The 15,505-nt window shown below is 33.2% G+C and overlaps 3 protein-coding genes across 3 annotated transcripts; 2 read left to right on the plus strand and 1 right to left on the minus strand.

Moving 5' to 3' along the window:
* Window positions 1-2,890: 2,890 nt before the first annotated feature.
* Window positions 2,891-6,709, plus strand: LOC114368966 (binding partner of ACD11 1-like). Its single transcript, XM_028326268.1, has 5 exons — window positions 2,891-3,156; window positions 4,790-4,893; window positions 4,992-5,067; window positions 5,825-5,905; window positions 5,993-6,709. Exons 1-5 carry the CDS (start codon window positions 3,151-3,153, stop codon window positions 6,566-6,568), a joined length of 843 nt encoding a protein of 280 aa, XP_028182069.1. The 5' UTR covers window positions 2,891-3,150; the 3' UTR covers window positions 6,569-6,709.
* A 4,046-nt stretch (window positions 6,710-10,755) lies between these two features.
* Window positions 10,756-12,172, minus strand: LOC114368969. The gene is made up of 3 exons (XM_028326270.1): window positions 11,867-12,172; window positions 11,740-11,787; window positions 10,756-11,644 (listed from the first exon to the last, which is right to left on the minus strand). The coding sequence occupies exons 1-3, from the start codon at window positions 12,072-12,074 to the stop codon at window positions 11,517-11,519; spliced, it is 384 nt and encodes a 127-aa protein (XP_028182071.1). The 5' UTR covers window positions 12,075-12,172; the 3' UTR covers window positions 10,756-11,516.
* Window positions 12,173-13,365: 1,193 nt separating this feature from the next.
* On the plus strand, window positions 13,366-14,697 carry LOC114368968. Its single transcript, XM_028326269.1, has 2 exons — window positions 13,366-13,656; window positions 14,025-14,697. Exons 1-2 carry the CDS (start codon window positions 13,526-13,528, stop codon window positions 14,470-14,472), a joined length of 579 nt encoding a protein of 192 aa, XP_028182070.1. The 5' UTR covers window positions 13,366-13,525; the 3' UTR covers window positions 14,473-14,697.
* The last annotated feature ends 808 nt before the right edge of the window (window positions 14,698-15,505 follow it).

Genomic DNA, 15,505 nt, shown 5'->3' on the forward strand with positions numbered 1-15,505 from the left:
ATAATTTTTTTGTTGTGTATTTATTTTTTGTTTAATTTTAAAAATATAAAATGAAAACAGAATTTTGTTGTGTATTTTAACGAAAATCACAACGAAATTATATTTTGTTGTATATTTAGACTATGTTTAGCTGAATAGTTTTCTTGATTGTGTGATAAATAATTTTTTTTAAGTAGCATTTAACATTCTTTTAGTAATTTATAACGTTTTTTAATATTACTTAAAGTAACATTTTTAAAATCTTAACTTCTGGTTTTTTATATTTTATTCCATTTTTATCTTTAAAATATTTATTCAATTTTTTTATTATCTTTTTTAAATATGTCATTTTACATTTTTCAACTACTTCAACAATTAATTTTATCGGATACTTATAATTTAATAAGTTAATTTGTCAGTTTTAGCTAATTTTGTCAAACATGATCTTAATAAGAGATGAAATAAAGGAAAATAACAAATAAGATAAAAGAGAGAAGAAGGAGGGTTGGAATGTTTAAACAAATGTGTAAAATGGTCTATTTTAGGGATTTTAAAGTTTTATAAGAACCTATAACAATTTTGATAGGAATCAACATCAACTATGATGGTCATAGAGATAAGCTAGATACGTATCGATCTAGCAATAATAGTGGCCCATAACAAGTCATAAAGAAATTAGCCCAAAACTGTCGTCATCTTACCAAAAATATATTTAAGAGTAAATTTTGAATACTCTAGGGTATACTTAGATTTCTGTTAGAATGATTTTAAAAGTATATTTGAGAGTAAAGTTAATTTAAAGTTATGTTTGATTATTCTCCAAAAGTATGTTTAAGAATAAATTTTGGCCTGACAATCAAATCTTAAAGAAACAAATCTTAAAATACCTTTTAAGATGTTAGTTTGGGTGGTTGAGATGTGAATGAAAGTGAGATGGTGAGTTTAAATTTAAATTTTTTTATTAACAACTAATATTTATTGATGAAAAAACTTAAATTTTTTTACAAAATTAAGTTTAACTGAAGTTTAAGATTATAAATTTCAATCTAAAGATGCACGTACTCGTGTTAAAAATATAAATTGTAACTTATAGGGATTGTTAACATAAGATTAGCTTTTTTAGAAAGAATATTTAATAATTTATAATTTAATTTTTCTTAAAATATATTTATAGTATAGTTTGCTAAAATATCTTTTTCTGAAAAATAAGTGGATATACACTTAATAATTTTTTGTGAAATTTGTTAACATACTTGTTTTAGATTTTCTTAAAATACATCCATTTAAGGCGTATTTTGATATTTTAAAAAAGGTTTATTCTGTTAAAATAGTTTTTTTTTTTTCTTTCAGAACAACAAATGAGAATACCTTAACAAAAAGTACACACAATTTAGAAATGACATGTTGAAAACTCAAATTTACATAGATAAGATTGCAAACAATCAGAATATTATTCGATCTGATACTCTTAAAAAACACATATTCATAACGTACATGTGCGTCGTGGATTATGGATTATGATTGCGAGTTCGTGAAACCCACCCCAAACTCTCATGAATAAATCATGATACATGTCAACTGCTTCATGCGTAGCACAACCAAATTGTTTAGATAATTTATTATATTTTATTTCAAAAAAAATCCTAATTGATCGTATAGGTGCAGGCTAAGGCATCATCAAACATAAATGGTGTCGCTTTAAATGAAGTCATAGAAGCTATCCATACAATAAAAAAAAGTAAATAAAAAAAAGGAATCACTTTAGAGGAACGTCAAGATTAATAGCTTAAGCATGCATAATTTGCCTTGAGTAATCCAACAACTGAACATGTATGCCAATGGAAGCAACATGATACACCACTTTTTATGTACGACTTTATGAGAATTTGAGCATGCAACCTATGAGCACACATTCAATGATTCTCGCATTAACAAATACCAGTCAGTAATAAATATTATGTCTCCCTCTTTATACATTTTTGCGAGGCTTTTAATGAAATGTTGAAAGGCAAAATTTGAGCTTCAAATGCAAATAAAACATATAAGATGGTGGAATATTGCATGTAGCTTGTCTATTATAGTCATTTGAAACCAAAAGGCATGAGCAAAAAAAACAATTAGAGTAAGGCCACTTGATATTACATATAATGTGATGACAAAAAAAATGTCAAACTATTTTCAATATATCAAGGAATAATATAAGACCTTTTCATCAAGAAGGACGAGTTCAAGTTTTAATATGCGTTAGATTAGTATTCACAAAAATAAAATAAAAAAATATGCATATTAGATTATTGAAGTCCGATTGCTTCAGCAAACAAGTTTTGATCTATCTTTCTAAGCACTATTTTTTGGATCGTGACAAAAAGAAGAAAAGAAATGATTCTTCAAACAAGGAAGAGACAACTGATCGTTGAACAGCGGGGGGAGTTTAAATAGAGTAACAATATCTTTTACATGTAAAATTTATTTTATTTTGGCAAATCTCAATAATAAGTCATAGCATGGAATTTACTTAAAACTTAAAACAAAATCGAAGTTTATTTTCTTCAGCTTTCATTTCCCCCTCACTGCTTATCATATTCGGTCTAAAACTTCATTTGTAAACTAAATAATTATTAGTCATGTGAATATTAAATAATTACAAAATTGTGTCAATTATACCAAAAATATACCATGATTGAAATGGATTACTTTAAATTGACTGAAATATTTAACACGATGAAAAATTCAGGAAAACAATTAATGTATAGGTTACTATTGTTTTTTATTAAGAATATATAGGTTATTTTATTCGAACGAACCAAACGCTAATAAAATATTACTACAATAGCAAAAATTAAATGATTTACGTAACGTTCATGTTATTTGTTGTGACCCGTTATCGGTTGTCCACCTTCGTAAATCGTGAGTCGTGTCGGGACAGGTCGTTCAATCACGCGGATTCGTGCTTGGTAGTTTGAAATCCTCAAATCCACGATACTGACACGTGCGACTCTAACCCCGCCACGTGCGACTCCAACCCCAGCACGTGCGTTCAATCCCTCTTAAATCCCTCGGCAATTTTTTCTTCACTCACATTGCTCCTCACGGCACGACTTGTTCACCGACCAGAGCTGATTTTCGCGGCGGTTACCACTCACCGGAGATTCTATCCAAAATCGTTTTCCGATGACGGTGAGTTCTCATAACACCGCCTCTGTTTCTCAATTCGCACGTCTATTCTATGAATTTTTTTGCACCGTCAAAATTTCTGAAATTATTATTAGGCTTTTCTACCGATAAATTTATCTTACATAGCAACGAGTGAATTTTCCAAATCCTTTACAACAACATATTTGATTGTTTGATTTCTGTATTTTGATTGCTAGCGATATTTAGCGTTTTGTATTTTAGGCATATGAACCTGAGGAACTCATAACTGTTATGTTACACGATTAGTGAAATAAGGGAACATTTTTTCTGATACTGTGAGTGAAGTTAATTGTTTCATGATTGATACTCAAAGTTCGATATCAAACTTAAACCAAAACACACTCGGTGTATTGTTGCATAAACAATTTAAGCGAATAGAATCAATAAGGGAGAACCATCTAAAGATGGCAATAATTTATAGCTTATAGTTCCACTTTAACATGTTTGTCTCCTTTTTGGGTGTTTCTGAAAAAAGAAGGGTTTGTGTTTTGGTTGCCTTGCCTTTTGGGATATCTGAAGGGGATAATGGAAGTATCCATAGTTTATAGTTAGTTCTCAACTTCAGAAGTGTGATACTGATACGAAACGCGCTTGACTATCTGTAAACAACAAAGATTGAGTGTTTCCTATCTAGATATGCATGTTGATTTGTTGCACATAATTATATGTGGTACTACCTTCTTTAAGAGTTGGAAATTGGAATTATTCCCGCATAACTGGGTAATCAGGAGACCTGTATGAAGGAAACATGATGTGGGAATGATGAATTCGTCTTAGTGGGATAAGGTAGTTGTTGTTATTGTTGTTGAGGGTTTCAGGGAATGGATTTAATTGGAACTGGCTTAAAGTATTGAATAGCGAGAAACTGGAAATGGTAGCTCACTTCTGTTGAAATTATAGGGTTTAGTTAGAGAAGTAGGAAGAGGGATAGGGAAAAAGAGTGAAAGGAGACTTTAATAATATTGTTGTGTGTATTATGATGTGTTAAAACTTAGGAAATGAGACACTAAACTCATTTATACTAGTACTAGCCTCTAGACTCATAGTCCTAATATGGAAACCACTCCTAAGAGATCATCAAAGGAACTCTAAAATTTTCTGAAATACAATAAATGATGTTATGAAATATTTTCTAGATGTTGTTACAACTTCATTATACCAGGTGCTTGATTGTGGAATAATGTTATGTTTATGCTATAGATAATAATACCTTTCAAATTAAATTGCATGCTAGGAAAGACATACATATGACTTATCCTTTTAAAGGAGGTATATAAGTGTATGTTCTTAGCTGGGGGAGACTGAGGGAAAAAAAAAACTACTCCAATTTTCAAAATCATTTTATGAATCTTTTATCATCCTCTCTTAATCTCTCTGTTTACATTAAACTTCATAAGATATAGATTATAAGAAGCAATTGTAGACATGCTTATAGCATACATATGAGACACCTTAAGCGGAGTTCTTTTAATAGTAAGTAATATAGTTGAATAGTATGCTTTGAAATTTAATTTGTCCTTTATGAGGTTTCATAATTTATTGCATATGAAGAAGTCGGTATTCTGCAATTTCAGGTTTCAGAGTTTTAATGTTTGCATTTTCTTTTTTCTCTCAGATAAAAACTGTTAAAGTCAGTAACGTTTCCTTGGGAGCAACTGAACAAGACATTAAGGAGTTCTTTTCATTTTCTGGTGATATTGAATATGTTGAACTACAGAGGTCAGTTATTATTCTTGGTTTCATACAATCCCCCTTTTAGGTTACTTTTATTAATATTTTTTCCATAAAATCATAAGTATATATATATATTGATGCAGCCATGATGAACGATCTCAAATTGCTTTTATTACCTTCAAGGATTCACAGGGAGCTGAGACTGCAGTACTGCTTTCGGTAATCCACTTACTTCATTAAATTTATATTTATATTATATTAAATTTGTTTTAACAAAAAATCTCATATTTATTATCAGTGTTCAGATTTCAAGCTTCAGAACTACAGAATTGTTTGTCATTATCAGTAAGGCATACATTGTGCTGAAATATTCATCTTTTTTGGAAATTTAATGCAGTATTAACAACTTACCTAGAAAAAAAATCTATTTGAGAATCATGTAATCCCACACGATTGAAGCTGTTATTAAGAAGCCTTTCATTAGTCTATTTTTGTTAAGTTTTATTGGATATGCATGTTGTATTGATTACTATGTTCCATAGTGCTGGAAACTTTTCCTTTTCTGTTTTGGATTGAAATAACCTTTTTGCTAGTGGAATTATTGAAAAATTTCAATCATCCTCCAGAATAAGATTGAATATAAATGGAGAGTTTGACTCAGTTTATTCTATAATCTTACATATGCTAATCTGAACTTGTGTTGTATGCTTTACTAGCCACTAGCTGTCTTCTTTCTGGGCGGGGTTATTTTTGTGGTGATTGAAAAGAATAGCCATTTGAAGTATGGTCTATTAGTTGTAATTCAGAATGTGGGAAATGTGTTTGATTGTATTATTTTATTTGGGCATTAAATTTAATAGCGAGTTTTCTTGTAATTATACTAATGATATTACAACTTGTTCTATTTCTCTTTTGTGGATAACTTCATTTAAGTCACAATGTATGACCAAATATAACCTAGATTCACTTATGTCAGGGAGCAACAATAGTCGATATGCCAGTTACAATATCTCTGGATCCAGATTACCAGCTTCCACCTGCTGCCTTAGCATCACCTGTGAGTCCTGCCTAGACCCTTTACATTTTAATATTGTACACAAGTAACTTAACTGTTTTTGCCTTACAACTACTAATATTTTTGCAGGTAAGAGAAACTCGAACTCCTGGTGGCGGTGCTGACTCTGCTTTCCGGAAGGCAGAGGATGTGGTCTCCGGCATGCTAGCCAAGGGCTTTATCTTAGGGAAAGATGCTGTCAACAAAGCAAAGACCTTTGACGAGAAGCACCAGTTATCCTCCACAGCCTCAGCAAAAGTTGCGTCTTTCGATCAGAAAATTGGGCTTAGCGAGAAAATAAGTGCTGGTGCTACAGTAGTGGGTGATAGAGTTCGAGAAGTGGACCAAAAGTTTCAGGTTTCAGAGAAGACCAAATCAGCATTTGCAGCTGCAGAACAGACAGTGAGTAATGCTGGTTCTGCCATAATGAAGAATCGCTATGTGCTTACCGGGGCATCCTGGGTAACAGGTGCTTTTAGTAAGGTTTCTAAGGCGGCTGGTGAAGTAGGACAGAAGACGAAAGAGAAAGTGGAGAGTGCAGAAGAACAACAGAAACGAAAAGTGGAAGATCAATATGCACAAGTCCTTTCTGAGTCCCCAAAAGCAGCAGAAGCAAGTGAGCAGAAATCTTCCAAGCCTGCTCCTGCCCAGGGTTTGATCCTTTGATTTGCTTCTTGTATTGATAAATATACTTCCTCGTACCGACCTTTATTTTATCCAGATCGAAAGTGAATGTAGGACTGATTTACTGTTGGACGTGCTTGCAATTATTTATTTTGCTTCTATAATACCACTATAAACTAATTACCTAGGTGTGAAATATTTTGTTTCTCGTATTTATTTTGGCTACGTCAAAATAAATACATAGAAAAGAATAGAACAAGAAAGTGTGGTAACTTAAAAAGGCTTTTTTTTTAAAAAAAAGAAAGAAAGTCTAAGAAATGAATTTACTTATAAAAAATACTACACGAAACGGACAAGTCATAGGATGTGTAATGTGATTGAATTTAATATATAAAGACAGATAAAAACACAATTACTAAATTCAAAACGGACAAGTCCTCTATATTTTTGTGGTTAGTGAGTTATAGTTTTTTTACATTTACAACTATTGAGTGTTTTTCAAAAAGCTTTTAACAATTTACACGAATAATCTTGTAAAAAGCACCCTGGTGTTGCTAGGTGCAGGTGTACCCAATACTTAAGATAAAATGATAAAAATATCCTTGATCTGTAAGTCTTTTAAGTTGATCCGTAAAAGACTTACAGATCAAGTTGATCCGTATGTTTAATATCAACATACAGATCAACTTGATCCGTATAATTTACGGACCACCCTCATGCATATCTATCACAAATGCGAAAAAAATGCAGGGACAGTTTTGATTTTTTTAAAAAAATGCTGGGTGCACCTAGCAACACCCAAAGCACCCACACAACTCCTTGGACCAAAAGTTCAAACTGGCCCAGTCATTCTCATGTATGGATTCTAATGTTTTTTAAGGAAGAGTTAAGTATCCAATAAAATCGAGCAGCAACAGCTGAATTTACATGATGAAAAAGCAAATACTGAACCCCTAGTGGAACAACCTCCACCCAGTATTGTTCAATGACTTCAAAAGCATTGTTAGCTATAAATCCGTTACCTTATTAGCATTTCATTTAATGATATAACAAAGCTCAAAGGACTGAAAACCAATTGATAACTGGAGGCATTCGTGTGGAATATCAGAGTAGTATGTCCAATCTGTTATCGGCCCCTTCCACCCCTTATTATAATCAATTTTCACAAAGCACTTGCGTGATGAACAGCCCATTGAAGAGCCAAAACTTCTGATGATTTTAACATCTTCTCTTAAGAAGTGATTAAACTTGGCAGCAGTAACAAGCATCTAATCTTCATGGAATACCTTGTTCATTTCTCACCTTAACTTTTAACAATTATATTTTGGGTAAGCTTATCCAAAAGAATTTTTAAGAGAACAAAATAAGAAAAAAAATGAAATGAATATTTTTCATTAGCTCAAATTAATTTATACATTTATTAATTGGTAGAAGTTCTCTCGGAAAGAAGTTATACGATAAAATTTCTATAAATTATTATAAACGAGAAACTTCCACAGTAGTTAATACAATGCGTCATTATCCCTATGTATTATTTCACTCGAGGTTTATTACATTAATTTGTAATTCAAGTGGTTAGTATAAAGTAATAATAGTTTACAATAAAATATTGTTCACTCCTAATATGACGAAACTGACATCGAGATGTTTATAATAGAATATCAGGTTGCTGATAAAAAGAGAAAAAAATACGATAGCATGTTGAAGTGAAGAAAACCATACCTTGGAAGTGAAAGTGAAAGTGATCTGACTTTTCTCCCCTCTGTAATGATATATATTCACGCTCTGCCTTAAATGCTAAGGATGATTAAAGACCAAAAGGATACTGCGAAACCAAATGTCTAATTATAAAGTTATCGTGTGCCTTTTAAGAATAAGAGAACTCAGTGAGAAATGCCAAACGTATTGCTACGGTAAGCGCAGAAGTATTTAAAATTTAACTATAAAAACTGAAATGAAAATAGAACTATACAAATTCAAATATAATTAAATCATTTTCGTCAACAACACATGTCATTTAGAGGAAGTAAGGACCCTCCTTTAATACGAAAAAAATATCTTCTTGGAACAGAAAGTATTCACATATATAGGGACTTATTCTCTTAATAATAATTTTTAATATATAAAACTTAAATTTAAGATTTTACTTAGAAATATCAAGCATGTATAGTTGGTAAGTATAATTAAACCATTTTGTTGTTAATAAAATAAATTGAAATTTAATTTTTTTTTAAAAATAGACTGATAGTATAAAATATTTTATATAATAATTTAATCATAATTCATCATTTATGATAAGTTTAATTAATTTTTATGATAATTATCATAAAAATGATATCAACAATGATAATTTATAATTGAATAATAATATAAAATTATGTCAATATATAATTATTAAACTTTTTTTTAAAATTAAGTTTTGTTCTGATAATCACAAAATTTCACGTTAATTATGAGTTGAAATGGCAGTATCTTTTTACTAAAGATAAAATCATGACAGTTCATAAAATACTTAAGTATGAATAATATCCAACCATGTATTCGGATTTGAGATTAGAACATGAACATTAGAAGGAAGGATTAGGATAGTCTCGTCCCTTAACCTCAAACCGGGGGAGATGACGGAATAATACTCTTCTAAATAGAAACCTAAGTGGATGAAACGTGAAAATCCAAGTAGAATGCGCGCACACACACGCATGACATGAGGTCACAAATCACGTCCTTTGTTATAAACTTTTGCAATAGCAACTCGTCTGCGGAATCAAACCCCAGCGGCTGAGACAACCTCTTCAATGTCCATATTCACGGGCTACATGGTTTGACCAAGTGCTCCTCGTGAAGCCATGGCCCACTTTCCTTTCTTTATTTAATAAAACTGTTGTTTGGTGATAACTGTAGTTGCAGTATGGACCATTTGCTCTTTGTTTATTATCCTTTTACGTCATCATCAAGTTTTAATTTCCAATAAATTCAAAATCAAAAGTTGTGGTGGCCTGGTGGGATGAAACCAGTGAGTTTAGAAGAGAGAAAAACAATCTAGGAGATATAAAATTTTCCAAGGATGAAATGTTATCATACGAGGAAATTTTTAATTGTCAACTAATTGAATTGCTAAGCTTACTCGTTACGCAAATTAGCCAACTAGGTTCAACTTTAGCCCCACTACCAACTAAAAAGTGAGGAAACAATGTATATGTTTCACAAAAGAAAATGGAATAATATATGTGTCAGTGGGAAGAAATTTGCATTGCTTTGCATCATTGTTATGTTCGCCACATGACTTTGTGGATATAGTGACTAGCTACTTGACTTCAATAGTATGTTTTGAAGATATATTAGTATTGGTTTAGGAAACCAAAAAAAAATATATATTGATGTACAACTATCCTCACAGTACATGTTCGATCACGTTGGATAGTGTACAACTATACTCATAGTACTCGTAATTTATTTTACACCTTTAGACCGTTGGTTAAATTAATATTGAAATTATGGTTAAAACCATTAATGTTCGAAAATATACACAGTTTACAGTTTGGCCTATTCAACTGTATCAGTTAAGCAGTCTTTAATCGTTTGAGTTCTGGACTTCTGGTTAAACATTTTAACATTCAAAGAAAATGACACCCAATATTACTAGCACTAGCAGCCTAAAAAGATTTCTGACAAACTTTAAGTGGATGTAATTTTAAGTGATTTTAAGACATTCAAAGTTCAAACCCACACTTTAAGGGGAAATTTGCTTCGAATCTTACCATTTGTGCGTACACTAGTTGGCTCTACCCAGTTTTGAAAGCATTGAGTACGTGCAATAAATTGTTATATCAAAATATTCTATTCACATAGAAACATGAATGCACGGAAATGTTTCTGTAATATTTTGCGGGATATGTAATGTATTATTATTTGACAATTTCTTTATCAAGACTAATTTAAATAATTATATTTTAATAATCAATAATACTATAAAAAAGTATTACAGAAATAAGACAACTTTACTGTACTTTTTAAATACTTCAAGTATTATTTTAAAATTATAATTTTACAAGATTGACTTTTATTTTGTTGGTCATTACTTATTACTATAAGATAGTAAAAAAAAAAGAACCCTAAAAAGCTATATATTAATATTGTTAATAATTCTGGTATTATCTTGGGGTCCCCAGAAGTGATTGCATAACGTGAAACGTGTCTCACAATGGACGTCGTCGACGTAACACAAACGATTATGAAAATAGGAAAAGCAATACTATATCCATAATTTGATTTGATATATGATGATCCCTATCCTATCTTTGAATATGATTAGAGACCAGCCAATCAAAAAACCCCAGGCATGTCCCACGTACTAGACACACACCATCATCGTCTGCACCCGATCATGCCCCCATCGTATTCATTCACCATTATTCCTGCCACGACGCCGTTTCATCAATCTTCCCACACCAAACGCAGCAAGAAAGCCTCCACGGCCACGCACACACACGCTTTCATTTCAAATTGAGTTTAAGCACCGACACTTTTGCACCCTATTCCTATGTTTGTGCCTTCTCCATTTCATTCCCCAAACGACGACACGTGTACCTAATAATAATAATCTTCACGGTTTTGCGGATTCCCTATGCACCCAGCGGTGATGGAAAAAATCCTCCCCGTCATGAGCCAACACACCTGACATAAAAAACACTGCTATTTCCAGCTGGCACTTAATCGCAACCCGAGGGTGCAGTAACGGTCCCCAACTCCAGCTGTATCCAACATTACAACACCCACCCGGCGCACCATCTGCTATCTTGAGCCGGAGCACGTAAACAGATATAACAAAAATAAAATTGATACTACCAAAACCAAATGCTATAAAAAATGGAGGATGTAAGAAGGTGAAAATGATTTTTTTTCTTTCTGAGCGATAAATATAGGCAAATCGCAATGTACACCGGGAACAAGAATATATTAAGGAAATACGCAGCGAGGAGCACGTGCGAACTTAAAAATCGGCGAGTTTCCTGTGAGGGCGAGGTTTCGGAATCTGTTGCAAACTTCGGATCGCCAAAACATCGCTTCTTTTTACATCCATGTATTGTCCAATGTCGCCGCCGATCTTCTCCGCCAAATCTAACATAAAAAAAACAGATCGAAAAACACGCTCAAACAAAAAATAATAATTTAAAAAAAGAAAAGAATTCCGAAATGCATTGCGGTTGCGGTACCTAGACGGTGTGATGGCGAGCGGTTGAATCCGGTGAAATGATTCAAGTCTGAAACGAAATGAACGAGGCGAGAGATTTAGAGAAATTCTGAAAGTGTGTAATAATAGAGGTGGTGAGTGAGTGGTACCTGATGGAGAGGGAGTGTGGGAGAAGAGGTAGAGGACGAAGAAGCAGAGGAGAGTGAGGACAGGAATGAGGTGGACGAACTTGTGCGGCGGTGGAGGCGGCGGGGAGAGGCTGAGACGGTGAGGTTTGGGAGCATCGTCTTCGTCGGTGACGAGCGTCTCTAGCTTGGGGAGCTTGGGAGAGGGAGAACCCAGGGATTGCCTATGCATCGTGTCGCCAAGTGGCTGCTACAACGGGAATGAGATAGAGACACACCGAGAGAGAGAGAGAGAGAGAGTGTGTTTTGTTGCCAACTGTGTGAATGAATTTTATTTTATGCCTTTTCTTTTTTCTTCTCATTATTAATTATTAAATTATTGTTTTCATGCGGAGTTGCTTGTCCTTTTGTATGGTTGTTCCTCTTTCTTCACTCATCTCTTTCGTTTTTTGCTTTTTAACCCTTTTTGCCAGTTCACTCTTTTCGCTTTTATTTCGGATGCTTCTTTAGGGCTCCTTTGAGGTTCTCCCACGTCTTTAATTTCGTTTAATTTTTGTTATTATAATAATATTAGCGGGATGAAACTTGTTTCATGTTTAAAACGTTAGTATTAGCAAAAAACGAAAATAATACCATTAATTACTACTATCATTAGAAAATATCAAAAGTTAATGTCGATATTTTTTTAAAATAAAATATTGGATACTTTTAATTTATAATTTTAGTTCTTTAACTTATGTCTTGAGAGCATGTTAAAGAAATTATTGGTATTAAATGCTGGTGGATTTTTTCCACCTCTGTTTGCTTCTTTGATGATAGAACACCAAGAAGCAAATAGAAAAAGAGCCCAAAAAGACATTTAGGGTCGTGAGAATCAAGCCCACGTAAGCCCATAAATCAAATGAAAGACACAAGGCCACGGATTGGCGAAAATGACGCAAATAGATTTGTCCCACACCAAATTGACCAAATCCAATATGAATTACCTGGATGTTAATCTTAAGAACAACTCTCTCACAAAAAATAATAATCTCGTGAACAATTCATGACCAATTAGAATAAAATCTTCATGGTTTTTTTCTTTTGTCAATACGGTAACATACTTCTAAAATTACAACTAAAGTAGTGCAAGTTTCAAAAAAAAAAAAAATACACAAAGGCACGGGAATTAATTTAGAAGTCGTTATTCATGTATAGGAGTTACTTTTTTCTAATATAATTTTTTTTGTAATGGTAAAATAAATAAGTCGCATATCACATAAACCTTAGTATAATTTTCATACTATTACCATTTAGTCTAATATATTAAAAATTTAATAAATATATTACTAACCACAGTATTGACCTAGACTATCACGGCCAAGCAATACCAATCCTATGGGCTTATACTTAGTCAAAAAGTCATATTTTTTCGACATTGGGCCAAGTCCGAAGGTTGTAAGGCCCATTATGAAAAGCCCGTCGGGTTAAGACGAGGAAAAGCGAAATCCAACGGCCAGAGTGGCAGCAATATGAAGGGAAATGAAAAAAGGCAACGGGTCACCGCGAACGAAAATTTCTGGAGTGCCAATGAGAAGAGGAATAGAAACTTGGGCAACAGGAAAAAAATTCGTCAACATTACAACACGAGAATAAGAAGATCGAAAGAGAGCGAAAAAGTTACAGAGAGAAGAAGAAGGTTCAATGGTGCTGTGGGAGATAACGCTCGGAACTGCGTATTTCTTGGGTCTGAAGCGAACTTACAGGCTCGCTCTCAGGATTCAACACAGGACCGTTAGCCCTAAGTACCCTAAGCTCCGCCAATTTCTTCACAGGTCCGTTCCTCTCTTAATTCACTCTTCGATTCCCAATGCTCTTCTTATCCATTACTAATAATAATAATAATATTGTCTTCACAATGATGGAAATATCACGTGTTTCTCTCGATTCCAATGTTTCCAATTCCTCGCCAAGAGGTTTTTTCATTATGATACTTTTAAATTAAAATAATTATGTTTATAGCTAGTCACAAATGCATTGTGACCTTCAGATCCAACATTGATAATCAATTAATTGTTATTAGTGTTTAGATTTAGTGCGTACCGTGAATGATGATGCTGATCACTGAGTGTAGATTCTAACTTGGAATTTTTTTGGAATGCACAATTGTTGGTGACTTGTGTTCTTCTATGGTGCTTCACAGACGGACCCGTGCTGTGTTTGATGTAGCTATCAAAGTGCATCGGAACATTCAAGATAGAGACATAGAAGTGGGACGGAATTTCGGGAACTTTATATTGCGATGGCTGGATCGAATGAAGCCATCGGCTCAGATTCGCGGTCCTCTGCCTTCGAATGGTGTTACATCAAGAGAAAGTGTTGGAAAGCGTTTATCAGCAGGTAGCAGTTCCAACCAGAAGCCTTCTGGAACGTTGAGGAGGGACTCTGATAGGCATTTGTCTACCTCATCAAGGACAATGCCTTTTCCTACAGTTGCGAGGATGATGCGATCGCCCTATCCTGCAGGGACTACTGTCCATGGCAGGCACTTCAGGGCCTCTACGCCTCAAATTGTTGGATCAAATTGCAGAGTAAATTGGTCAGAGGGTGTTATTAGGAAGGATATTATGCAGTGGATGATGCATAACTAACCCTCTCTCTGCTGGTAGATGTTGGAAATTGATGGTGATAGAGTAAGCAAATTTGTCATATCTGTTTTTGTCTCTTTGGATTTTGTATAGTTCGTCAAGCTTCCTTTTGGATAACCAGCGGTCATGCATTTGCTTTCAGTTTTGGTTAAAAGAACTAGTTGTTAACATCACGGATAATCATTCTGTTGAAATGAATAATGATAGCAGAGATTGCGTATTGCTCTATTTTATAGTTCCCTACAACTTTGGTTTATGCAACATAATATATCCTAATTATATACGATATTGTGATATACTGATAGTGTGTTTAGATTGGTCTAACCTTTACTGATAGTGTGTTAGAGTACGCAAATTTGTTATCTCTGCTGTCTCTTTGGATGTTTTTACAGTTCGTCAAGCTTCCTTTTGGATAACCAGTGGTTATGCATTTTGTTCTCAGTTTTGATTAAAAGAACTAGTTGTTAATATATATCACGGATTACCTTCCTGTTCAATGAGTAATGATGGTGAAGGTTGGGCATTGCTTTAATTCATCGTTCCCAGCAAACTTGGTTTGTGCAACTTACAGTTTGATTTTTTTTCATCCATCCACTGGATTGGCTATACCATGTTTATGCAAACCTGTATACCATAATATGTTCTAATTTCTAATTATGATTAAGTTAATAAAAAAAATTTAACATAAAGTTGATGTGACTCATGTGAGATTTTCAAGTGTTTCTCTGGAAGCGCTACGTGGATACCCAAATGACCTAAAATATTTCAGTGTCGCTATCTAGACCAATTCTAGCTTACCACGGCACACGCAGAAACCAAATTTTAAAATGAACATTTTAAACTATACTACCTTATAATTCTTAATGTAGATAATTAAGGTTCCTTCAAATAAAATTCACCACCTTATAATTCCCTTTAAATTTTAATATTTCAAATTAAATAAAAAAAATATTGTTTTCTAATTCACACATTATCTTTTTAAGTAAGCAAACTCAACACAATTAATAAAGAAATTAGTTTCTTATACATACTAATT

This window comes from Glycine soja, chromosome 9 (genome assembly GCF_004193775.1).
Source record: "Glycine soja cultivar W05 chromosome 9, ASM419377v2, whole genome shotgun sequence".
NCBI lineage: Eukaryota > Viridiplantae > Streptophyta > Magnoliopsida > Fabales > Fabaceae > Glycine > Glycine soja.